The sequence below is a fragment of the Oncorhynchus gorbuscha genome, unplaced genomic scaffold, assembly GCF_021184085.1.
Source record: "Oncorhynchus gorbuscha isolate QuinsamMale2020 ecotype Even-year unplaced genomic scaffold, OgorEven_v1.0 Un_scaffold_645, whole genome shotgun sequence".
In the NCBI taxonomy this organism is placed as follows: Eukaryota; Metazoa; Chordata; class Actinopteri; order Salmoniformes; family Salmonidae; genus Oncorhynchus; species Oncorhynchus gorbuscha.
Window position 1 is genome coordinate 72278 of NW_025745751.1, and position 26136 is coordinate 98413.

Sequence of the window (26136 nt, forward strand, 5' to 3'; positions counted from 1 at the left end):
TACTTTATAATACTTTGTATAAATATAAAGTTAAATGTGTAATTCAAAACTCTAAAGGTCTGCCTTGACCTGTGATTGTGAGGTAGACCCTCAACTATTTAATAATAGCTATAGGTCTATGAATTTGTGATGTGCTTGATATTTATTTCATTTGGTAATGAAAGTGAAATTGGATGCAGTAAAATTAGGCAATTGAGAAGGATCATCCATCCAACATCCAATTCCCCTTAAGGTGGAAAAAGTGACACTGAGCGAGTCTAATGCCATACTGGTGACATCACCCAGAGGAAGAGGCAACGTCGGGATTGGATGGTGGCCCTAGCCAATCGCGCCGCACTCCAGAAATCCACAGATGGGAAGAGTTTAAAAAAGATTGAGAAAAGTGTTGCAGAGTGGTCCACAGCCTCACCAGAGCGAGCAAGAACGTTACAGAATTTGAATCCTCCTGCAACATCCGCGGGTCTGTCATATCCATTGGAGTCCAGGGAGAAAGAGGACTTTGCTGTGGGGTTTCTCGTGCCAAGAGAGAGGGGTGTATTTCACCATTTTTTAAATCTCCTCTGTGAATAATCAAAGATAACTATGTCAAAGAATTTCAAAAGTGGACCATCCTTCGGACTTTCTGCCGAGGTCAAAAGTAAGGTATGTATCTCGCATGTCATGTAGATTTCCTTTTAATTGAAATGAAAATAATGGGGTCTTTGCGTAATTTGCATCAGTGGGCCAAGAGAATGCTCGCGCTCAGGAAGGTGCGCACTTGACGCTCGCATATCTTGTTGTTGGTACGCGCATCTTCTCAGATGCATTAGTTGTAGGGGAACCAATGGTATATCGAGGGCCAATAATATATTTTTGCTTTCTGTTAGGACTTTTTGCGAATAGGCTTTTTGGACCGTCAAATTGGACTGTCAATTGTAATCATGGATTACTCATTAGGCCTATACTGATAAATGGCAGCCTAACATTCTGACAGTTTACTTTATCATTTAATATGTGAGGGTATCCAAACCAATTGTATCTGATTCATAACTTTGAACTGGGTCGTTTAGATTACAAGTGATATCACCTCACCTGTCTGCCACAGAGCACAATGACAGAATTACTCCCAGATGAGCTCACAAGGCCTGCTTTCAAGGTGTCTCTAGAAGGCTACCAGTGTGTACATATTTTTTAAAGAGGCAATCTGTGATCGCTACATTCATTTTGGACTTTTAAATTCATGATATCCATTGATTATTGAAGAATATGACTTATAAATCCTTCATGAGCTTAGTTCCTTGTTCTTACCCCATCATCAGAACCCATCAGTGGTTACATTTCTACAGACCCATCCCTAAGCTATTTTACCAAATCAGTCGTGGTATGTTATTGTTTGAACCGCAGATTGCAGCTTTAAAGTGTAGGCGAGAACTAAATGAGTCAACACCAACCAAGAGTCAATGGATCAGCTACTGTAGGCGACTGTGCTGTCAACATCCACTGATGTTTGGGAGAGATTGTATTTTCAGTGACAGTGCAATGACAGTGATGCACAAAATGTGTGTGTGTGTGTATCATAACTGCTGACAACCCATGTTCAGTTTGGACATAGCATGACTCTGCCAATGGGATCAAATAACTATCCCAGGATATTCCAGAACTCCCGACTCCATGTTTGTCAATGACAACTGAATGTGCTATCCCTATCAATAACCTTATCATGCTGGAAGAGCCGTGGTTCCTGCATACATAGTGGTTTCCTATCCATACTTTCACAGGGGCACTCTTCAAATGAACATTTCCTTATAGTTGGCCACCATGGTTAGTGCCATCATCAGTGCTGTAGTATAGAAATAGGTTATATTCAATAGTGTATCAGACAGTATATATATATATATGTACAGTGGGGCAAAAAAGTATTTAGTCAGCCACCAATTTACTATTTAGTCAGCCACTTAAAAAGATGAGAGAGGCCTGTAATTTTCATCATAGGTACACTTCAACTATGACAGACAAAAAGAGAGAAAAAAATCAAGAAATTCACGTTGTAGGATTTTAAATTTATTTATTTGCAAATTATGGTGGAAAATAAGTATTTGGTCACCTGCAAACAAGCAAGATTTCTGGCTCTCACAAACCTGTAACTTCTTTAAGAGGCTCCTCTGTCCTCCACTCATTACCTGTATTAATGGCACCTGTTTGAACTTGTTATCAGTGTAAAAGACACCTGTCCACAACCTCAAACAGTCACACTCCAAACTCCACTATGGCCAAGACCAAAGAGCTGTCAAAGGACACCAGAAACAAAATTGTAGACTGCACCAGACTGGGAAGACTGAATCTGCAATAGGTAAGCAGCTTAGTTTGAAGAAATCAACTGTGGGAGCAATTATTAGGAAATGGAAGACATACAAGACCACTGACGATCTCCCTCGATCTGGGGCTCCATGCAAGATCTCACCCAGTGGGGTCAAAATGATCACAAGAACGGTGAGCAAAAATCCCAGAACCACACGGGGGGGACCTAGTGAATGACCTGCAGAGAGCTGGGACCAAAGTAACAAAGCCTACCATCAGTAACACACTACGCCGCCAGGGACTCAAATCCTGCAGTGCCAGACGTGTCCCCCTGCTTAAGCCAGTACATGTCCAGGCCCGTCTGAAGTTTGCTAGAGAGCATTTGGATGATCCAGAAGAAGATTGGGAGAATGTCATATGGTCAGATGAAACCAAAATATACGTTTTTGGTAAAAACGCAACTCGTCGTGTTTGGAGGACAAAGAATGCTGAGTTGCATCCAAAGACCACCATACCTACTGTGAAGCATGGGGGTGGAAACATCATGCTTTGGGGCTGTTTTTCTGCAAAGGGACCAGGACGACTGATCCGTGTAAAGGAAATAATGAATGGGGCCATGTATCGTGAGATTTTGAGTGAAAACCTCCTTCCATCAGCAAGGGCATTGAAGATTAAACGTGGCTGGGTCTTTCAGCATGAAAATGATCCCAAACACACCGCCCAGGCAACGAAGGAGTGGCTTCGTAAGAAGCATTTCAAGGTCCTGGAGTGGCCTAGCCAGTCTCCAGATCTCAACCCCATAGAAAATCTTTGGAGGGAGTTGAAAGTACGTGTTGCCCAGCAACAGCCCCAAAACATCACTGCTCTAGAGGAGATCTGCATGGAGGAATGGGCCAAAAATACCAGCAACAGTGTGTGAAAATCTTGTGAAGACTTACAGAAAACGTTTGCCCTCTGTCATTGCCAACAAAAGGTATATAACAAAGTATTGAGATAAACTTTTGTTATTGACCAAATATTTAGTTTCCACCATAATTTGCAAATACATTCATAAAAAATCCTACAATGTGATTTTCTGGATTTTTTTTCTCATTTTGTCTGTCATCGTTGAAGTGTACCTATGATGAAAATTACAGGCCTCTCATCTTTTTAAGTGGGAGAACTTGCACAATTGGTGGCTGACTAAATACTTTTTTTGCCCCACAGTATATATATATATATATACATACACACACACACACACACACAGTGGGGAGAACAAGTATTTGATACACTGCCGATTTTGCAGGTTTTCCCACTTACATAGCTTGTAGAGGTCTGTAATGTTTTTTTTAAATCATAGGTACACTTCAACTGTGAGAGACGGAATCTAAAAAGAAAATCCAGAAAAATCACATTGTATGATTTTTAAGTAATTATTTTGCATTTTCTTGCATGACATAAGTATTTGATACATCAGAAAAGCAGAACTTAATATTTGGTACACAATTGCAATTACAGAGATCATACGTTTCGTGTAGTTCTTGACCAGGTTTGCACACACTGCAGCAGGGATTTTGGCCCACTCCTCCATACAGACCTTCTCCAGATCCTTCAGGTTTCGGGGCAGTCGCTGGGCCATACAGACTTTCAGCTCCCGCCAAAGATTTTCTATTGGGTTCAGGTCTGGAGACTGGCTAGGCCACTCCAGGACCTTGAGATGCTTCTTACGGAGCCACTCCTTCGTTGCCCTGGCTGTGTGTTTCGGGTCGTTGTCATGCTGGAAGACCCAGCCACGACCCATCTTCAATGCTCTTACTGAGGAAAGGAGGTTGTTGGCCAAGATCTTGCGATACATGGCCCCATCCATCCTCCCCTCAATATGGTACAGTCATCCTATCCCCTTTGCAGAAAAGCATCCCCAAAGAATGATGTTTCCACCTCCATGCTTCACGGTTGGGATGGTGTTCTTGGGGTTGTACTCATCCTTCTTCCTCCAAACACAGCGAGTGGAGTTTAGACCAAAAAGCTCTATTTTTTTCTCATCAGACCACATGACCTTCTCCTATTCCTCCTTTGGATCATCCAGATGGTCATTGGCAAACTTCAGACGGGCCTGGACATGCGCTGGCTTGAGCAGGGGGACCTTGCGTGCGCTGCAGGATTTTAATCCATGACGGCGTAGTGTATTACTAATGGTTTTCTTTGAGACTGTGGTCCCAGCTCTCTTCAGGTCATTGACCAGGTCCTGCCATGTAGTTCTGGGCTGATCCCTCACCTTCCTCATGATCATTGATTCCCCACGAGGTGAGATCTTCCATGGAGCCCCAGACCGAGGGTGATTGACATTCATCTTGAACTTCTTCCATTTTCTAATAATTGCGCCAACAGTTGTTGCCTTCTCACCAAGCTGCTTCCCTATTGTCCTGTAGCCCATCCCAGCCTTGTGCAGGTCTACAATTTTATCCCTGATGTCCTTACACCTCTCTGTTCATTGCCATTGTGCAGGGGTTGGAGTCTGTTTGATTGAGTGTGTGTCTTTTATACAGGTAATGAGTTCAAACAGGTGCAGTTAATACAGGTAATGAGTGGAGAACAGGGAGGCTTCTTAAAGAAAAACTTGCAAGTCTGTGAGAGCCGGAATTCTTATTGGTTGGTAGGTGATCAAATACTTTTGTCATGCAATAAAATGCAAATTAATTACTTAAAAATCATACAATGTGATTTTCTAGATTTTTGTTTTAGATTGCATCTCTCACAGTTGAAGTGTACCTATGATAAAAATGACAGACCTCTACATGCTTTATAAGTAGGAAAACCTGCAAAATCGGCAGTGTATCAAATACTTGTTCTCCCCACTATATATACATATACATATGCCAGTGGCATGACATCCGATGACAGCGGATATGCTCCAGAGACTGACAGACAGGTACGTCAGCAACCTAAATCTCCTTTTAAGGTGTCCCTGAGCTCTGTCTTACAACCTGAGCAAGTGTCTCTCTGTAAACAATTTACACTCCAGTGGGGAATGACAAAACACTGTTGAGGCAGAGGAGAGACAGACAGAACAGGGCCCTGTGGATTCACTGGAATGTCAACCTTCAACATGTTTGTATCCAGGGGTGAAAGGAAATGTATTGTATTCCCGGTACAGGGACCTCCAATGTGTGTACACACTTAAAGAAAATCTATACGGGCCTAATCATAGAATTACATTTAGAATCCCTATTAATTTAATAGGATCTCTACAGACCTAATAGTAAAGATTTGTCCTTTAACTTTTCAAATGTATTAGCCTACCTTTTAATGTGGCATAAACATGACCTGTCATGTGTTTTCATCTGATTGTCAATCAATTACTTAAAAGGCTAATGTAGGCTACCTGTGCAAGTTTCTCAGGTACTTCTGAACAACAGAAGGTGCGGGAATAGTTTTAAAGCTATAGTTAGATATTTGTCTGTTTTTTATTACATAACATTTGTTAGTCAACTCGTATATAATTAGATCCTTACAGCTCCTCTTCTGTCATTGCTTGATGATCATCTAGAATACTAGATAAAGCCTCGCTAATAATAATATAATATATGCCATTTAGCAGACGCTTTTATCCAAAGCGACTTACAGACAAGTGTGCATACATTCTATGTATGGGTGGTCCCGGGGATCGAACCCACTACCCTGGCGTTACAAGCGCCATGCTCTACCAACTGAGCTACAGAAGGACCACTGATGGCATAAATCGACAGAATGATCAATGCATCATCTACAATCTATACAGAACAGTAATATAAATGCAACATGTAAAGTGTTGGTCCCATTTTCCATGAGCTGAAATAAAAGATCCCTGAAATGTTCCATATGCAATACAAGATTATTTAGTTTACATCCCTGTTAGTGAGAATTTCCCCTTTGCCAGGTGTGGCAGATCAAGAAGCTGATTAAATCACATGATCATTACACTGGCCTACAACGTTGTTTTAGAGAATTTGGCAGTAAGTCCAACTGGCCTCACAACCGCAGACCACTTGTAACCATGCCAGCTAGGACCTCCACATCCGCCTTCTTCACCTGCATGATCGTCTGAGGAGGGGGAGTGGGGGTGCTGAGGAGTATTTCTATCTGTAATAAAGCCCTTTTGTGGGGAAAAACTCATTCTGATTGGCTGGGCTTGACTCACCAGTGGGTGGACCTGGCTCCCGGGTTGGTGGACCTATGCCATCCCAGGCCCGCACTCCGGCGCCCCTACCTAGTCATGTGAATTAATTTATTTCAATTGACTGATTTCTTTCTATGAACTGTAACCCAGTAAAATCTTTGATATTGTTGCATGTTGCGTTTAAATCTGTGTTCAGTATAGGTGACATAGTTAAAGTTTCTCTTTAATTTCTGCTTCTCTCCCGGACCGAGGACGTTTTGGGACCAGGGAGATTTCCAAATGACATCAGTTTGACCGGTTTAAAGGAAATGAAAAGCTGTGAAAACGATCCAACATGTTTCTGATAGTATTTCATTTCGTATTGGATGCATATTTAATGTGGCTGAAAATTAAATACTGTCAGCTTTTATGTAGCTGATGAAATTGCACTTTAAGGCTACACAACAGGTCCCTAAAAGCGCTCAATCTAATTCTCTCAAGATGCTGAAATAAATCAATCGTATTTCTCCACTCCTGATCCCGAGACAAAATTAACATTTGGATAATAATTTTACTGTGAGAAACACTGTATTCTGCAGGAGTTAAAATTATAATAGGCGACTTGTGAGACCTACAGTCAGTGTCCAGACCTCAGTTACTATTCCAACTATTAGGCCAATCCACGCTAAAATAATTCCAACATCCATACAGCAGTGCCTTTTGATAAATGCAAAGAGACATCCCTTACAAAACACCAAAGTGTTCTGAATGACATTCGGTGATTGTCCTTCATTGGGCCTACACAAGCATTGTAACCTGAATTGATGCGTACACTGCTGTCCGCGCGCATCTCGGTCTCGGCCGCTCATCTCTGCCTTATCAAAATGTCAGTGTTATTGTTGAACCACACTGCATTTTGGAGCGTATTCCACAAGTTTTCAAGTCTATTCGCTCATTTTTCATGCGAATGACATGCGGTATGAAAAATAGTGTGATAGCCTACAGTTTTCTTGAAATCTGTTTTAATAATTGTGATAGGTTTATGTTTTACCAGCATGACGTACACCCACTCTTTATTTTGCCGGTACTCCATGCCGGACCGTTCTGTCTTACTTTCACCCGTTTGTATCAACTTAAACCATTTTATTCCTTATGCCATGGCCTACACTGATTTAATTTATATTCTCTCCTCTGAGTTAATACATGAAAAACACTGATAGAATCAATGGATAGGTGCCAATTTTGGCATCAAAGACTTATACATTTTTAAATAAATGAACCAGTTCTGATTACATTCCTGACCTCCTGACACAGTTAAATGAAACTCTGACCAAAATACCTTGGCTGGATGCAAGTGCTGTCTGCAGGTCTTGGCATCTCATTATCAGATGTGGTTTGCCTGAGTAAATCGCCTCACTGTAAAAGGACAGATTCCGGAAAACCCAGAGGGAGAGGGGGAGCACAGGGAGGAGTAATAGGGAGAGCTGTTTCTCCCAAGTTTGGTCTGATGGACTGGAAGCTACGCAAACCCTGCTGCTTTGAAATACCTGTTTGTGTTGGCTCCTGGTCTCACAAGCCCTCTCCCAGACTGTGAGTGAGCAGAACATTCAGAAAAGGAGAAAGTGCAGAGTGAGAAGGGGGCTACAGACCCACCATAGAATTTCTGGTATTAGGGGGATGCGTTTGTGCCAATAGGGAAATACATGGAAGTGGAGAATCAGTGTTTCTCCATGCAGGAATGTCCCATGGCCATTTGAACATTTCTTCCTGTTGTTTTTTAAAACTCTAATCTTCATCGTTAGGTTCTATTACAATGGGTAGGCTTTCAAAGGAAAGTGGAGAGGAATGTTATCCCTCTGTTACAAGATGAGAAAGGAAAAGGGAGAAGGGGGGATATTGGCTCTGATAAATATCATAGTTCTATGACTCGTTTACTATAGTTAGTTTGTTGTAAGATCATTTTTATTTTTCAGGTAGCCAAGCACCTGTCACAAGATCATTCATCATGCAGAACTGACAGTTACAAGACCTGAGTGTCTGCAGATGTTAGGATTTAGTCAAATGCAACACATTTCCAGTGCATCCGGAAAGTAATCAGACCCCTTCACTGCGTTGTTTTCGCTGTGTCATTATGGGGTATCGTGTGTGGCGGAAAAATAATAACTTAATCCATTTTAGAATAAGGCTGAAATGTAACAAAATGTGGAAAAAGTGAAGGGGTCTGAATACTTTCCGAATGCACTGTATAACATTTGACCTCTGCCTCTTCAGTTGGCCCAGAAGTATGACCCCCAGAAGGAGGAGGAGCTGAGGCTGTGGATCCAGGACGTAACAGGCAAGAAGATCGCTGATCCTTTCATGGAGAACCTAAAGGATGGGGTCATCTTGTGCGAGTGAGTGAGCGATATTCTCCTCAGTACTGTGGCCGTGCAGAATGGCATGCAGAATGGCATGCAGAATGGCATGCAGAATGGCAGAGAGCATATTGTGTGTCATATCACCATATTACTTTCTGTGGCTTCCAATATCATTGTCTCATTCATTTCCCCACTGTTAATGATGACAGGGCCACTCAAAGTCAGAACAGTATTTAGACTGTTCTGTGCTTTCTCTTTCCTTGTGTGTAGACTTATCAACACACTTCAGCCAGGATCTGTGAGAAAGATTAACACTTCCCCTCAAAACTGGCATCAGGTAAGCTTGTTCTGAGACAGAGTAAATGTTTTTGTATTATTATATAACAACATGCCCATCATGACGTGCAGTAGGCTATAGTTATTATAGATACTTTGCTTAGTATTGAGCGGCAATAAGCATGCCAAGAGTCAGTAGTTCTTTCCACTCCATACCTTTCATCCACTGAACTCGCTGAAATATGTAACCAGATAGATAGTCTTTTGCTTGGCATAGTGTTTATTTATTTACATTCCAAGCTGCAGCTACGTTGTTTAATGGGGCACATCTCAGCATGCGTCTTCAGATCTCTTTATATGAGACTCAAAAAGAAAACAGCACTTTTAAGTTGTTTGTCGAGGCACTTTCAAGAATCATCCATGACATACAATGTTACTAAGCATCAATGCACTCACATGTGGTCCCTTTGTCAGGAATAAAATATAAAAATATTATCCAACTGGTGAGTAGGGCTTTGAAGAAAACCCCACACAGCTGACCATTCTGAAGTCCCGAGTCTCAAATAGAATGACTATTTAAAGAAACATGACAATATCAAAATATCAAATAACTCAGTAACTGGTGTCCTCTTTGTTTGTACTCTTGCTTTTACCTCAGTGTACCATTTCTCTTGGCTAATTCTTTTTCCTTTTCATTGCCCAGCTGGAAAACATTGGCAATTTTGTCCGAGCCATCACAGTTTATGGTATGAAGCCATACGATTTGTTTGAGGCCAACGACCTGTTTGAGAATACCAACTACACCCAGGTCCAGAGCACGCTCATCACCCTGGCTGGAATTGTGAGTGGAATCCCATAGTGGAATCTCAGCACATTGTACAGTACTGTATGTAGAAAGTATTGTCAGTGGCTTGTAAGAAGCCTACTTCTACTTCACGTGAGGATCCATAATCTGTTTTTCTAACCTCCCCCTCTTTCACCAGGCCCAGTCCAAAGGTTTCCACTCCAAACATGACATGGGAGTGAAGTATGCGACAGCACACCAGCGCCGTTTTGCCCCAGACATGCTGAAGGAAGGGCGCAATGTCATCGGCCTGCAGGTCAGAACAGTCTTTGTATCATATACACCTTATACACTAAGATATCACTGTTATTACAGGTGTAATATAAGTAGTAGTAGCAGCATGTTATAACATACCTTCATTTGTTTTTAGTTTGGCCGATAGGATTGGTTTAATGGTATTATAGTTCAGGCATAACCAGTGCGCTACCTTTGCCTGTCTGTCCAGATGGGTACCAACAAACTTGCCAGCCAGAAGGGCATGACATCTTATGGCACGCGGCGTCACCTGTATGACCCGAGGGGGGGCATGGAGAACCCTCTGGATCAGTCCACCATCAGCCTCCAGATGGGCACCAATAAGGGTGCCAACCAGGTGGGGTGCCATTTGATTTCACTAATAGATATTCTCTGGTAGTGATAGAATTGACTAACATTCTGCACATCTTGGGAGTTTTCCCTCTCTGCCGATCATGAAAGCAATTAATATGATATAAAATATTACACTTTGTAGCCTATATCTAATCATCCCCTGCTTTTCTCCCTCTCTCCCTCTCTCAGTCTGGCATGACGGCCCCTGGCACCAGGAGACACATCTATGACAAGAGTCTGGGCTTGGAGGAATGCGACACCTCCACCGTTTCACTGCAGATGGGCACCAACAAGATGGCGTCCCAACAGGGCATGACCACATACGGCCTCCCTCGGCAGGTCTACGACAACAAGTACTGCTCCAACCCTGATGAATTCGTCAACAACGGAGAGAGGGCTGAGTTTGACGGTACTATGTACTATGACTAAAGAGAACATGATAACCCCAGTCCCCTCCTCTCAAGAACCCCTCTCCACCAGCAAGACCACCCAAACTGTTATTTACTGTTTCCATTATTCTCGTCCCTTGCTGTTTTTTTTGTGATCAACCATTCAAATCATTTTTGTCCTTTGAGAGGATTCATGCCTGGTTCAATCTCTTTGACCTTATTATTTTAAATCACTTTAATGTAGTGGCCCACACCCCTCTCTCCCTTTGCAATGGAGATTTTTCTATTCAAATACGGTGAAAAATAAATACTAAGAGATACTAATAATGTCAAGAGACCCATTCCTTAATCAATCTTATTGTTATGTCATTTTTTAAATTTATAGATCTTTTATAGTTTATAAAAATGTATATTTTCAGTTGTAGATCCCCCATCCAGTTTAAACATTGAGAATAAAGGAAAATGTTCCTTGAATGGAAAGAAGTGACCGACATGTTGCTGTTAACCTTTAACCCCTGAGGAACAGGAGTCTGGTCTGGGATTCAATCCCTCTGGATGACTCGGGGCCCACAGAATCAGACGGAGTCTTCCAGGACACAGGGACATGGACTAAAAACTTTGATCAGATGTATTCCTTGTGACTTTGCCTGTGTATGCACGTCTGCACTGCGCTGACATCCCTGCTCTAGCTCACTGGACTGCCAACCAGCCATTTTATACCAGATGGATTTTTTTCTTCTTGTATTCTTTAAATCATTAGCAGATCAGTAGTAGGGTTCTCAAACCTGATACTTGAATTAATGTAAGCCCCTAAATGCATCGTGAAAAGCCAATAGATTTTAATATTTTTACTATTATAAGCAGTATTCAACACGTCTCGCACACTTAATTAGTGATAAACAATGCAGAAGAAATTTTAGCCATTGTGCCAGCTATATTAATGTGGATGTCATATAGGCCAGTTTGCATGAGACAAGTTATAATCCCTCTATAGTTTCCATGGCACACAGCTTTAATATATTGCTGCGCTATTTGCACTTTGCATCACCTTGTTGAATATGTACATGGATAGAATTGCTTATGACTAGAAGGCAGACAAGCCAGGTCGTTGAGAGATCCATAACATCTGCACACTGTTATACACGAGATAACGGTCTAATTAACGTCCACTTAGTCATAGCTCAATACAGCAGACCCTGTATCACTAACTACTACATGATATGGGGTACCCACCACAGATCTTGAATGTAATGTGATTTTGAGCACTGCAAGATGTGACAGTCATTCTGTGGATTCATTAATCACCTTGTACCAGCAGTCGCAAATGAATAACATAAGTCTGCAACATATTTATGCTTGGGATAATGTAGCCTAACACAGCTGCTAATGGTTTAAACAAACTGTGCATGCTTGACCAAACCTTTGAAAAGCAGGCTTGTTTGCTTGCTAAGAGGTTTGTTCAAGATCATGTCTTGCACCTGGAACGTTCCACAGAACACATCTCTATGCCTTGCATGCTCATGTACAAAGCATGGACTGGTTATGCCTTATCCACAGACTGCTTACAGTAAGGGAAACAATGTATTTTTAAAAGTTGGGTGAACGATCCATTTAAGTTAAATTTGAAAGGTCTTGATATCGGTTACTGGGCAGTATTGTATTATTTTTTTTTAAATAGGAGGTATTGGAGATAAAGCTACATAAAATATTGAGTCCCTCCTGAGGTTCTGATCTCTGGAATTTATAGTGATGATTTGTCAAACTTTTGAAGGCTTAATACTTTAACTAAAGGGAACATCGTTTGATGCTGAGCCCGTAATAATCTGAAGGCCATGTTGCATTTTCCCCCCTACATTAGTGTGCCATCTAGTGTTTTGAAATCCCTTTAACATTTGGTGAAAAAAAAGACTACATTCCACAGACTTAAGGTAAAAGTCATATGTACCGCAAGAGGTGTCTTTATTAAAGCACCTAACCTATTCTGTATAGTCACATGTCTAATAGCTATATAAGAAGTCAGTTGTGTATTAAGAAAATGTTTTTAGTTTAGAATGAGAGCCAACGGTGCCTAGACAAAATACAATTGGCAATATTACCCTCTGGTCTTTGTTTGATTGTTCAGTATTCTTAAAATATTGTATTTATTTGGCTTTGACTTATAATGAAATTAGCTGCAAAACAATAAAACACATCAAAAATACAATTATTTAATTTGGGTTGTGAGTGAAACACTTGCCACCAGGCCATATCAGATGAGTTTTCATTCATATTTGTTCTAGATATTTGAACCATTTCAGCGGTATGTGACAGATGCAGTTAGGTGTGAATTACATTGATGTGTTTATTGATCAAGTCATTCCCGTACAACAACAAAAAACTAATTGAAATAAAAATCATGACATAAAATAAAAACTACAGGATCGCCTCTTTCTTTTTACAAATGAAATCTACTTGCTCCAGTAAAGAGGGACATGGCAGCTTGGGAAAGTCTAAAGACATATCCACCAACAGGCTTGCCTGTAAAACATAACAAATGATTAGGTGGTTTGAAACTTAGTGGGATTCTCAAAGATCAGGACCATTGGGACATTTCATTGCCCTACCCACATCCCACCCTGCCACAGAGAGGGAGGACAGGAAGTGTATCTTTCTTCATATCAAATCCACTAGTGTGTAGACACTGAAGTTTTCACAGATGTGTTATCTGTCTTCGTTTGTTCTCCACATTCACTACTTGACAAGGCCCTGGCCCAGCCAGAGATATGTGACCCATCATAGGGAATGAGGGGTGAGATCAGACAGGAATAGAGTCAGGGGTACCACTGCTACTGATTGGCTGCTTCGCAAGCATCTATCCAATCACTATAAACATCCACTGGTTCTGAAAGATCTGGAGACAAATGTCAAGGAGAAGTTCATTTGGGAGGTGCAGTTGTAAAGACATAGCATTTATTTTTTTAAACAAATGCACAAGCCATTATGTGAGCAATATCGTGTGTAGATAAGTGAATATAGTGATCCAATCAAAGAATCAAAAGGATACAAGTAATGGGAGTCTGGAATTCTTCCAAGCAGACGGTACATGATATTATTCCTGTGTTTCGAGTACGTTCCCTGAAAAGAGAAAATAAAATGTGCATTTGAATAGGGTGTTAGGATATGCATCAACATGTAATCAGTGATCATATTTTACAGCCAGACCATATACTGTTCCAACACAACCAAGTGAACTTACATTTTGACATCACAGGACTTCTCGTGGTTACAAAAGGGACAGGTGAATTGGGTGTCCAAGTTACCCGTCAGTTTCTTTTTGGGAGGTGGCTTCCTCTTTGATTTTCTGCGTCCCATTGTCGATGTATAAATCTGTAAAATACAATAGCTACATTTTTCTGAGTTTACTAAACAAGTTCTGTTGACGGTCAAATTCAATAAATAATTAGGTAAATCGTGTTAGCTAGCATATATTATATCAACTGTATGGTGCTGATATTCATATGATTTGGGGTAAAAAGTCAGATGCTGCGTTCAACTCGTAATCTCAGAAAATACTACTTATAAACTAGGAACAACGAGATGTGTGGGTTCATGTGCTTTGAACTCGTTGAGAATGCCGATTGCTGGTTAATGGCAAACAAACTGTGTCAACCATGAACGAAAAGGTACAGCTTTCATACTCATATTACTGTTAAAATAAGACTTTTATAAATCATGTTTTGTTGTTGAATTTAGCTGCTGAAATTTCTGTTATCGAGGTATTGGCAGTCCAGCAAATTGGAGCACATGGATCACAGACAAGTTTCCCATTAGTAATTACGAGTTGGAGGTGCGTTAATGTATTTTCCCAAGTCCTATGCCCATATTTGCACATTTACGAGATGTTATAAATGCATAAATATTCTGCCGCTATAGACCATCTGCTAGTACGCATGTGCGAGCTAATACTTGACTCGTGTAAACAAACACATTTTTTGGACCGTATTGTCCACATAAATTCTAATATTTTATTTTCGCGAATTTAAAAAAGTCAGATGTCGATGATTAATGCTATTCTCTCGTTGGGGACATGTTCACACTACACAAACGTGTAGTAGTAGCTAGTTCTCCGCCATCGCGCATGGACTTTTTTTTTTTTTTTAGCTTGCAGCTATAATATAGGAGCTCAACAATACTTCATTTTACACAAAACGTCCTGCAAATTCTACAAGTCCATTTCCAACAATATTGTTAATTGCATGAACCGTTTATTTTGGGATGATTTCTGAAGAGGCAGCTAGATAGTATTAGCTAGTAACGTTTGAGCGCGAGGAAAACTAAAGTTAGCTTGTGTTAGCTAGCTAACTAACGCTGGCTTTGTAATATGCTAGCTATGCACAATTTAAACAAAATAGGAGAATCACACATGTCATTTAAAATCGTGCTGGATGTATAATTTAGTTGTTTGCATGTTAGCCATACAATAAAGCACGCTGGATTAAGCATTTTCTTACCAGATAAATGACCCAAGTAATGACGCTAACAAATAGAAATTGTATCCGGAAATTATTCTGAACTCTTTCATCTGATTGGAAGATTAAGGCGTTTTTTAGGGTTGTCATTGGTCAAAACAAATTATCAACCCACCTCTCAGAATTTATAAACCTATTTGATACAATCCCAAAATATATACATTGATTATATTACATTTACATTTAAGTCATTTAGCAGACGCTCTTATCCAGAGCGACTTACAAATTGGTGCATTCACCCTAAGACATCCAGTGGAAGTCACTTTACAATAGTGCATCTAAAACTTAGGGGGGGGGGGGGGGGATTACTTATCCTATCCTAGGTATTCCTTAAAGAGGTGGGGTTTCAGGTGTCTCCGGAAGGTGGTGATTGACTCCGCTGTCCTGGCGTCGTGAGGAAGTTTGTTCCACCATTGGGGGGCCAGGGCAGCGAACAGTTTTGACTGGGCTGAGCGAGAGCTGTACTTCCTCAGTGGTAGGGAGGCGAGCAGGCCAGAGGTGGATGAACGCAGCTAAAAAGGTCATAGGTTGAGTACCCCTGGTCTAAACTACGTGGCCCAGAGCCTGCTGCTTTTCTGTTCTGCCTCAATACAACTATGCATTTAAATTGCTCCATAGTGATATTGAAAATACACATCCTTTCATAACTATAACTTCCATCTCATGGGATTCTGTGTAAAAATGCATTAAAGCTACCAGTGTCAGCTAGAGACCATTACCGATAATGCATTATTACTGAATATTGCATGTCCCTAGTGGTTAGCCTAGAGTTTAAGAGTGGTGGGGCAGTAACCAAATGTTTGCTGGTTCAAATCCGAGCGGACTAGGTGAAAAATCTGTCAATGTGCCCATGAGCAAAGCACTTATCCAGAGTGACTTACAGGAGCAATTAGGGTTAAGAGCAATTAGTGGTCCAAGCAGTTGACGGTACTTTGATGTGGAGTGCATTTGAGAGCATGTGAAAAATGCTTGTGCACTTGAAATAAATCAAGACAGTAATTCATATAGCAACATACTATTTATTATATTACCCAACCTGACAAATTGATGAGAAATGCATTTGTGCATGTTCACCTAATTGTCACATCTACAACCTCTTACCCAGAAGGAACATTGAATAGGAGTCACCCCCATGGATCAAACAGCCACCCACTTCGTCTAGCCTCTTATAGGTGGAATTTCGGATTTTATACTAGTAGCCAGGTTTCCAACCCATTGGCGACAGATTTTAATGCAAATATTCTTAAATCCGCATTAAAGAAAACGTGAATTTTCCCACCAAACCGAATTGTTGCAGATAAATCAGTGCGTGATAACGAAGTTCATGTATATTTATTTTTTATACAAACATTTAACAACCAATTGTCACAAACTGTTGCGTTTAATAGTAAATGTGCCTACGCTGGTCTTGGCGTGTGCTCTCGCCAACAGCTCGCATATACAGTAAGGGTAGGCTAGTCTACACAAGATAATGGATGAGAGAATATTTTGTCAAACAGCGGTCAAGCATCATGTCACCAGCATAAGAACAAACATTTATTGGAAAGGAGAATCAAGCTCATTGCCATGCACTTACATCACCATGTGAAGTTCAAAATTCATATATTTTATCTGTAGCCTATTAAACTGCATGGTTGCCAGAGTTGTAGAATTGAGTTTTTACTTCGATAAGACAGTAATTACTATCAATATTTGCCCCTAAAAGCACTTACACCGCTATTTCACACAATTAATTTTACAGAAAGATCCCACCTTGTCAAACTCCGCATTAATAAAATTGTACCGAAACGTCATGTTTCCATCACAGCTGTCGTGATTTTCTTTAATACGGTATGACTTTTCAAAAACTGGATGGAAACGTAGTTAGTGACAAACCAGGTGGATACTGCCCTGCAAATGTTGACACCTTAGGCACGTCCTGCAATAGCCATCATCACTGGCACGACCACTTCTGGTGTTCTTAGCCCCCAGTTCAGTGAGACATAAAATACCAGTGACATTGGTTTGAATATTTACTCCAATTGCCAGAATACACAACCTTGTATGACAATGCTGCTTATTACACAAACATATCTTCTTACCATATACATGTGCTTCAGACTATAGTGAGGCTAATGTAAATTAGGTTGCCTTACATACAACCTCTGACCTTGTAATACTTATCTGGAGGGGGAGATATAGTGGAGGGAATCATCGCGATATGAGAAAATGTGTCAAGTTATATACACATACCTTAGTGGAGGCTTTATGGGCTGCTGTGTTTGTTTTGACCAACTATCTTACCACCACCTGGACAAGAGCGCAGTGTCGGACTCAGAAACGCCCGGGAGCATAGGGCTTCCAGTTGCAAGCCAAATTGGCAGGCTCCAGCCACTGCCAGATTTAACACCACATAGTCTGCAGCTTCCGAGTCAAACTCAGAACACACACACACAAATATATACTCCCTTGGGCCAGACAGTCTTGGGATCAGTCTCTTATGACCGAAGAACTCGGCAGGATCCATGATGACCCATCCTGGCCTCTACACTGGTCTGCTCTGCTGTGGTAGACGATCCAATGGGAAATGGCACAGAGGACTCTTTCCTCTTTATATCCAATTAGAGGGCCTTACCAGAACCACTCGCTTTTATAGCCAGAGGGCCTTACCAGAACCCCCTCTAGATCATAGCAAATCATCACTGTACTTTCATGACACCTCACAGGTTTATACTACCAGGGGGCCTTACCACAACCCCTCACTAATCAAGCCGGGTTTGTCTTACCACAAACCATAACCTTCTCAACCAATCAGAGAGGACTTCACTCAAAGGGGGGTGGGGTTGCCTTAACTCAACCCCAAAAAGAAGGCCTAATACATTCTTACTATACAAGCACATATATGGTGCATAAAAAAAATAATAATAATAATTAAGAAACAAAAGGTATGCACCTAGAGAAAATTAGATAAGTGTTTGGTGTAGGCTAGAATAAATGTAGGCAAGTTCAAGTGGTGACATGTTTCCTCACTTGACTGGCTCTATTAGCTGTATACCAGAAAAAAGAAAAAAAAATATATATATATATGCCAGAAAAGTACAAACTGAACATGTCTTTGGAGAAGTAATGTGATAGAAACTGAAACAAATTCCACCCAATTTAGGTGTGGGTGGATCCTTACAATCAGCTGTGGTAAAGAAATCTGGGGGTGAGATGACTGCCATGTCTGAATGAGCTATCGCTATGCTCGTCGACATCTGCTCTTGCCTAGTTATATAGTAGGGACAAAGCTACATATGTGCATAAGCATGTGCCTTCCTGTAAGAGTGTTGAGTCCCCTCGTAAGCCTATTCCATTAAAGCCAGCTCGACGCACACAAGAAAAGACCTTAACTTACAATGCTAGGGGATTTCGTTTTGGGCGTGTGGTCATTTTGATGCAATGTTATGCAAAAAAAAATAATTGTTGTAATGATTATGCAAGAGAACCTGATAAAATACTGTTTCAGACAACAAATACTAAAATAGTAAAAGCACCTAGGCCTATATGGAAAAGTATTAAAAGGGATACATCTGAGGTGGCTTTAACACAAAAGGAAAACTCAAAAGGCACCCATTAACTGACTAATGGCCTGGGGGTGCGTTCAATGGTCAAAGCACCAGATCCATCTTATCAATGTCAGTATTGTTCAAGCAACATTTAAGCAGCTTCAAAAAAATGTGCTTTTCCCATTGAACGTAGCTCCTCTTCCCTAAATAGGAGGATGGAGGGTGGAAAGAAAGCTTACCCATCATACAAACCCATCATACCAACCATATACTGAGCTGTGGTAGTAGGGTGTAGATGTATCATAACCATCATCATCTGCAAGCCAGCTCTGGCCAATAGCCATCACAGATAGGCGGCTGCAGTGGCAATGAGAACAACAAACAGTTACAGGAGGTTGCTGGGGGGAGGACGATTCATAATAATGTCTGGAATGGAATAAATTGAATTGTATCAAATACATGGAAATAATGTATTGATGAGTTTGTTGATTACCATTAAATTTATTCCGTTCCAGCCATTACTATGAGCCCGTCCTCCCCAATGAAGGTGCCACCAACCTCCTGTGTTTAATAGTGTACAGTAGATAATTATTGATTTAAAAAATAACAGCCCTTTATGTGAATTATTGATAAAGAAATGTGTTGAATGCACAAAGCTCAAACAGAAAATAATTGTCAGTGTAGACCACATTTGATTTTATTTGGCTGTCATAAAGAAGACAGTGTGAGACAAGGTAGGGCAAAAGGTAGATAGAGGATTCCAGCTATGAACTTTATTTCCTTCTGCAACAGAGACAAAATGAAGAATTCACCTCTAACATATACATAAAATTAAGTGTGCTTATTAATTAGATGATAACATGAATTACTGTTGTCAGTAATAGATGAGAAACAGCAAAGCAGGATATTAGTGTGCTTTCATTTACCTGGCAGACACATCGATTTCCCCTTTGATCTTTGGTGTCATTCCTTTAGCACATATTCCACTTTGCCCTTCATCTGAATCTGAATTGGCTGGCATAACCCTCTGTCCTATTCGTTCAGTTCGGCCTAGTATACGATGCAAGAGACCATGCACATAGCAAAACAACTGATCTATCAATAAAAACTGATCTCAGCAAACAGAAAAATACACTTTGTATTTCAATGCAAATGCTGCATCTTTGTAGATCAACAGCAAGTTAATTACCAGATATCTTACCTGTTTTATTGGGAGCCTTGCCTTTCGATATTGTTATAGTCTGAAGCTTATTCTGTAACTCAGAAACATCTGACCTAGGGGAGAGCACTTGTTATAGGGATGCATCATCATAATTCCTTTAGTAATAGCAGTCTGTCCGATTGCTTGCCATCTACTCTAACCTCACCCCAGAGCTTTCACCTTGCATTTGACCTGAGCATGTCCTGAGGCCTCTGCAGTTTGAGAGCATCGTCCTTCATCTGATAGCTGTCAATCATCCTCTCCAAGCACTGAAAATGGAGACAGATAAGACACATATTCCAGAACATGTCACATAACATTAGATAAGCTTCAGCAGTCCAAATCATTATAGCCCAAGTACAGTTCAGAAGATTGTTTCAATTGTAAAGTTTGTATAATTTGTTTGATGAAGTGGAATCATTCAGGTCAAAGTGATTTGGGGGAGAGAAATGTGAGCTCTGAAATACCATATCTTTGCAGTATTTCTCTGTCAATCTGCGCATAGTTTCATCTCTTAGTTTTTCTAAAAAGGAAAGGAAAACTTGAGTACGGTTTAAAAAAACCCTCCATTAGAACAACATTATGGAAGAGGGTCTTGGTCTGAAAAACATCAAATCAAACTTGCTAAGCAGGCCATGAATGTTGTGGACTTCCTCCCTTAGCTCAGCAATCTGCTCCCACAGGACTCTTCGACTGAAGAAACAGACAACATACACATAAAAAAATGGAGAGAGAATGTCATGTTATTACTGCATTAGCCCACTGAGCTAAAGTCTACTTATCATCATGCAAGTGTAGTTCACCAAAGTATCTCCACCACACTTCAGACTGCCTTATCCAGATCTACCTGTGGTAGAGTTCCTGAGAGATGTGGTTGATGGCAGCCTGCCTCTGGATGTCTGAGGGGTGAGTGCTGGAGCAGGAGGCTTGGAGAGTAGGACAGGAGCAGGGAGAGTGGGACAGGAGGCTGCGCAAGTAGTGGAGCTCAGTGGAGACCTCACAGCGTAGGCCCTCAAAACGCTCCTCAAGGTGCTGAGCGGCAACATGTGCAGCCAAATGGTGCACCTCGGCTGGAGGAACAAGGACAGGAGGACAGTTTATGTCATCTTTAAGTCATTGTTATGACAGTGCTATTTAGCCCTTATGACAGAGGGTTCAACTCAAGTAAACAGTAATAATAATAATCATGGAATCAAGGGTCAGGTGTGGTTTGGGCGTGATTGTGTTGTGTCCTCACTTACATTGAAGGACTGCCATGGTATTGAGATTTTGGGTTCTCTCTGCCTCGTGCATGAATAAAGTTTTGCACAGGGAATCAATAGTCTACAAAACAGCAAATATTAATTGAAACAATATCACCTGAATAAAACAGTAACCAAAACAAGCCACCAAATAAAACAGTAGACAATCGTGAATATGGGAAAAATACTACATTTTACAGGAAGCAGTAAGTCACCTTGGCTTGTGTTTCAACCTCTGACCTAATTCTTTCCACAACATCTCGGAGAGACTCCTGAGATTCACCTACTGCTACTAGAAGACAACTCAAGAAAGTCAGTGAACAATGACCATGCAGTATTACACCAGGTATTGTCAAGTTGTTAGTTTCTGATGATCACACTGACACAATAACACGTACACACCTTCAGCAGGAAGGGACGGTGGTTCACACTGAAACAACAATCGGCATTGTATTAAAAATCATTCTAACAAACTATTTTGGTACTGTATGACATTGAGTGCCACATGTGTTTTCTACTCACCAAGGCCCTCTTGTCGTCCATGTCAACTGACCTGAGCTAAATAAATTGTAAGTGGGTAGATAAAAACGGTGTCACAATGACACGGCGGGGATTACGTTCTATCTCATTGATGATTGGTTTGTGGGTTATAATTTAACGTAATATTCTGTAATCATGTGATTTGTAGATATTGCTTGAGGGCGTGGTTAATGGACATTGACGTCTGAGAGAGGAAGTGTTGTTCTGGTGTTCGATCAACGGGAGTTGCGAAGACGGTTTCCCTTCACTCAACATACCACATCCAGGTAGTTATTTTTCAGTTGAGTTTTTAAGGAAAAAATAAGACAAACAAGTGAAAAGCCACTTTCCTCTCTTTGGAATGCACTGCAACACTACACGCGCGCAGTTGTGTAACTCACCTAGCTACGAATTACTATGTTAGCTGGCTAACGTTAGATGAGTTGTGCTAGCGAGATTTCTAGTTTATCTGACAAATGCCATTCCACTTATGGTTTCCAATTCCCAAAATATGATATTGAATTAAGTATTTAATCCTCAATTAACAGTATATAATTTTTTCCCATTTTTGTTTGCTAGATCGCTAGCTATCGAACTTTGGAGTATTAGTCTTAGTAAACAGGTCAGAACTCTTATCTCTCGAAACCACCATCACTTGCATGCTAATCAAGTTTGCACGTGTAGACCACTTTCCAGTCCTCAAATTATGCTGTTTGAAGGGGCTTCCAAGGGTCTTTGTTGAATTAGTGTTTTTGAGTGGGGATGTGTTTTTTTGGTTTTATGTCCTCAATGCTGTAATGGAACTTAATTTATCTGGTTTGCTTGCTAACATTTATCTGGGACTTTTTCTCTTTTTGTCCCCCAGATTAATACCATGGTCACAGAAGGGGAGCCTACAGATTTGGTGAAAGTGCTGCACCTGCTGGTGCTGTCCTTTGCATGGGGAATGCAGTTGTGGGTCTCCTTTATAGCAGGTGATGATATTGGGATCAATAGGGGATGAGCAGAAGAAATCTGTTAGATTGTAGGGTTTTGCTAACACTCAAAGTGGCATATCAAAAGAAGCCAAGATTAAGAATTTGAGGCACAGTATTTGTCTCCCCATTTCTCTCACTTACATTATCTCTTTTCCCACCCACAGGTGTTACACTGTTGAAGCAGATAACACTGCACACCTTTGGGCTGGTGCAAAGCAAGCTGTTCCCTGTCTATTTCTATTGCTTACTGGGCAGCAACTTTGTCAGCCTGGCTGTGTATGCAGTCTACCACCCCAGAGAGCTGCTGGATTGGCACGAAAGCCTGCAGGTCATATCACATTCTATTTTGTAATTTAGGGCAGGATTCAATCTGTACCGGTGAAGCATTACAGCCTGCACAATCGACATGTAAAGATTATTTCCGATTTAGATAATGGTTGTATCTACATTATAGACGTCACCTATGTACAAATCTAATTTATTTATATAGCCCTGATATCTCAAAGTGCTGTACAGAAACCCAGCCTAAAACCCCAAACAGCAAGCAATGCTGAAATTCTGAATAAAAATTGTTCTTCCCCTATAGATGGCTCTGTACTTTGTGGCAGTCATCATGGCAGGTCTAAACGCACAGTGGTTTGGCCCGTCTGCCACAGAGGTCATGTTCAAGCTGCGGGAGGTGGAGCAGGAGCATGGCCTGGGGAACCAAATAGGGATAGGGAGCCAGAGGGAAGCCTACGCCAAACTCAGGGAGCAGGACCCCAAGTATAAGGCCTACAAGAGCACCTTTGGCCACTATCATGGCCTGTCCATCCTGTGCAACCTGATTGGGTTTATCTGCACAACCACCAACATAGTGTACACAGCTCTCAATTTACACACCATTTAGAGATTGTGTTTGGTGACAGGTTTTCATATTGACTTTCAATGAGGGGATGTATGTATCAAGTGTCTCAGAGTAGGAATGCTGATGTAGGATTTTTGCCTTTAAATCACAATAAATAAGATTCCATAGGTTTCTCATCTGAACAATCAGATCTGGGAAAAAATCTGAAAAGATCTGATGTGATTGGTCAAGACCAATTAGTGGGGAAAAAATATCAGAATTGGCTGCTTGTGTAAACACAGGTTTAGGCATATTACATATGGGCCTGATCTTATTTCAGCACTCCTAGTGAGACGCTTGATGCTTACGGCCCCTGAACATAACGCTTAACCATATTTTTTTTAATATGCCTTTTTAATCTAATTGTTTCACCTGTCAATAGAAAACAGCACACAATGTCAAAAGATTTCAAAGTATTTTTGGTCTTTCCTTTGTCAAAACCGGGAAAGGATGAATGTAATAAACATCGATTCATATTTTTCAGATGTACATGATTTAGAAAAATAATTCATGTTAGTGATCCTCTTTTTGATTTCCCTACAATTATTGTTAATTTTACATTGATGTACTTGAAGGGTTAGAGCTGAAGTATAATGTGCAGTGATCCTGATAATGTTTCAAAACAGAGGTTTAACACTTACACAGAATTTGTAGATACATTTTTGTTGTTGAAAAGCACAAGATTCTGGACTGTTATTAAATGGGAAATTGTATTGCTTGTGACTTCCACTAGAGGGTAATGTCTGCAAAAAAAACGTTGTACAATCATTAGGTTGATATTTTTTAACAACATAACATTTAGCACAATTATGTACTGTGAATAAATTACCATTATGGAAATTCCTACACATAATGAATTGAATAGCACCAATAATATTGTTAAGTCATCTTTGATGTTGAAACAAGAAGAAAAAAATAAGTTTTAGTTGTTACCCTTGATGGAAGCAGGAAATGCACTCCTACAGTTTGAGCATTTTCTTTTGAAAATCAGGTGCAATACAGGGTCAATAACATGCAACATATTAAGACCAGACCACACAGTTGGTGCCCACCTCTTTAACAGACTGGTTCTAACTTCATTATTGTGACGGACATCATGTAAAAATAAAAAACATTTAAACAGCTTTGAATAAATAGACTGACCACTGCTTTGCTGGCAAGTCTGGGAGGAGAGGGATGATGTCTTAATAAATTTAAAATATCACTAATAGATAACTGGACAGAACCCAAAACTGTAATGGTGCTTCAGAGTGAGTGAAAAGGCTTCTACAACCTACATGTCGTGATGTATTAGTCTGGTTGTATTAGCTGTATGCATGTAAGTATCTTTATCAGTGTTAATGTCAAACTACAATGTTGAGATGTTGTCTCAGAATAGTTAGTTTACAGTAGTAGATCAAGATGAAACCGTTTGGTATGGAAAGTACAGGGAGAGTGACAGTGTCATAGGAAATGTTTAGATTCTTATCATGCCTATACTGTATGTCTCTCAGCAGTCTGGGCCACTCCTCTTGGCTCAGAAGGAAAGACTTCATCTTGAGATGAGCCTTGACAGACAGGCTTAAGTGGCACAAGGAAATTGCATTCTTTTAACTCCAGCCACACAAGTTCACCTACACTGATTAGGTGAGATTTCAAGAGAAATCTCTCCCTATGTAATTAGAGGTAAACCAGGCCACCAATTCTGGAGTTTCTCTTGGAGAGAACTAACACTGTTTACTTTTCAAAAAAAGGAAAAGAGAACAAATTATTTACAGATATACAGGTACACTACAACCAAACTCATTCACTCCCCATGTTACATTACCCAGATACCACAGCAGGTCAATGAGCCACAAACTGGTGGTATGGTGTTGCTGGAAGTAAGCCTTGTGAACTAGAAAACAAAGTACCCTTCATGTGCAGTAGTAGAAAAAACATTTCACACTGCTGATTTCTGGAATTCCTAAGTAGTGACTGAGCAAGTGTCTAAAACAGGATTTCCAAAACTCGGTCCTGGGTGCATGTTTTGTTTTTCCCTATCACTAACCACAGGATGTTGGTGGCTTTGATTATTTGAATCAGCTGTGTAGTGCTTGGGCAAAAAACAAAAAGTGCACCTAAAGGGGGCCCCACCAGGAAGTGTCAAGGATGTGCACATATTCACTCATGGAAATAATTCTGATTTATTAACTGGTGGATGCTTTTCCAAAGTTGGCCTCCCATATCTGCATGAAAATATTAACTTACACAACATTTTAGGATCTAAGCCCAGTGATTTTGGGGCGGCAGGGTAGCCTAGTGTTTAGAGCGTTGGACTAGTAACCGAAAGGTTGCAAGTTCAAATCCCCAAGTTGACAAGGTACAAATCTGTCGTTCTGCCCCTGAACAGGCAGTTAACCCACTGTTCCTAGGCAGTCATTGAAAATAAGAATTTGTTCTTAACTGAC

At 40.6% G+C, this 26136-nt stretch overlaps 4 protein-coding genes across 6 annotated transcripts; 2 read left to right on the forward strand and 2 right to left on the reverse strand.

Moving 5' to 3' along the window:
* Positions 1-379: 379 nt before the first annotated feature.
* On the forward strand, positions 380-12518 carry LOC124019630 (calponin-1-like). Its single transcript, XM_046335033.1, has 7 exons — positions 380-642; positions 8666-8787; positions 9022-9088; positions 9731-9868; positions 10011-10127; positions 10317-10463; positions 10649-12518. The coding sequence occupies exons 1-7, from the start codon at positions 583-585 to the stop codon at positions 10886-10888; spliced, it is 891 nt and encodes a 296-aa protein (XP_046190989.1). The 5' UTR covers positions 380-582; the 3' UTR covers positions 10889-12518.
* A 651-nt stretch (positions 12519-13169) lies between these two features.
* LOC124019631 (transcription elongation factor 1 homolog) lies at positions 13170-15439 on the reverse strand. The gene is made up of 4 exons (XM_046335034.1): positions 15339-15439; positions 14084-14214; positions 13892-13962; positions 13170-13738 (listed from the first exon to the last, which is right to left on the reverse strand). Exons 2-4 carry the CDS (start codon positions 14197-14199, stop codon positions 13674-13676), a joined length of 252 nt encoding a protein of 83 aa, XP_046190990.1. The 5' UTR covers positions 14200-14214; positions 15339-15439; the 3' UTR covers positions 13170-13673.
* Positions 15440-19557: 4118 nt separating this feature from the next.
* Positions 19558-22067, reverse strand: LOC124019639. 2 transcript variants are annotated; one of them, XM_046335040.1, is made up of 11 exons: positions 21848-22064; positions 21728-21755; positions 21541-21617; positions 21326-21407; positions 20932-21154; positions 20710-20777; positions 20552-20607; positions 20265-20353; positions 20085-20158; positions 19810-19933; positions 19558-19666 (listed from the first exon to the last, which is right to left on the reverse strand). In XM_046335040.1, the coding sequence occupies exons 1-11, from the start codon at positions 21866-21868 to the stop codon at positions 19657-19659; spliced, it is 852 nt and encodes a 283-aa protein (XP_046190996.1). In that variant the 5' UTR covers positions 21869-22064; the 3' UTR covers positions 19558-19656. The 2 variants fall into 2 exon arrangements, with proteins under 2 accessions (XP_046190996.1, XP_046190998.1); XM_046335042.1 differs by having other exon boundaries at positions 19560-19666; positions 21541-21614; positions 21848-22067.
* On the forward strand, positions 22014-24831 carry LOC124019640 (transmembrane protein 205-like). 2 transcript variants are annotated; one of them, XM_046335044.1, is made up of 5 exons: positions 22045-22131; positions 22424-22466; positions 22710-22818; positions 22986-23149; positions 23408-24831. In XM_046335044.1, the coding sequence occupies exons 3-5, from the start codon at positions 22719-22721 to the stop codon at positions 23708-23710; spliced, it is 567 nt and encodes a 188-aa protein (XP_046191000.1). In that variant the 5' UTR covers positions 22045-22131; positions 22424-22466; positions 22710-22718; the 3' UTR covers positions 23711-24831. The 2 variants fall into 2 exon arrangements, with proteins under 2 accessions (XP_046190999.1, XP_046191000.1); XM_046335043.1 differs by lacking the exon at positions 22424-22466 and having other exon boundaries at positions 22014-22131.
* The last annotated feature ends 1305 nt before the right edge of the window (positions 24832-26136 follow it).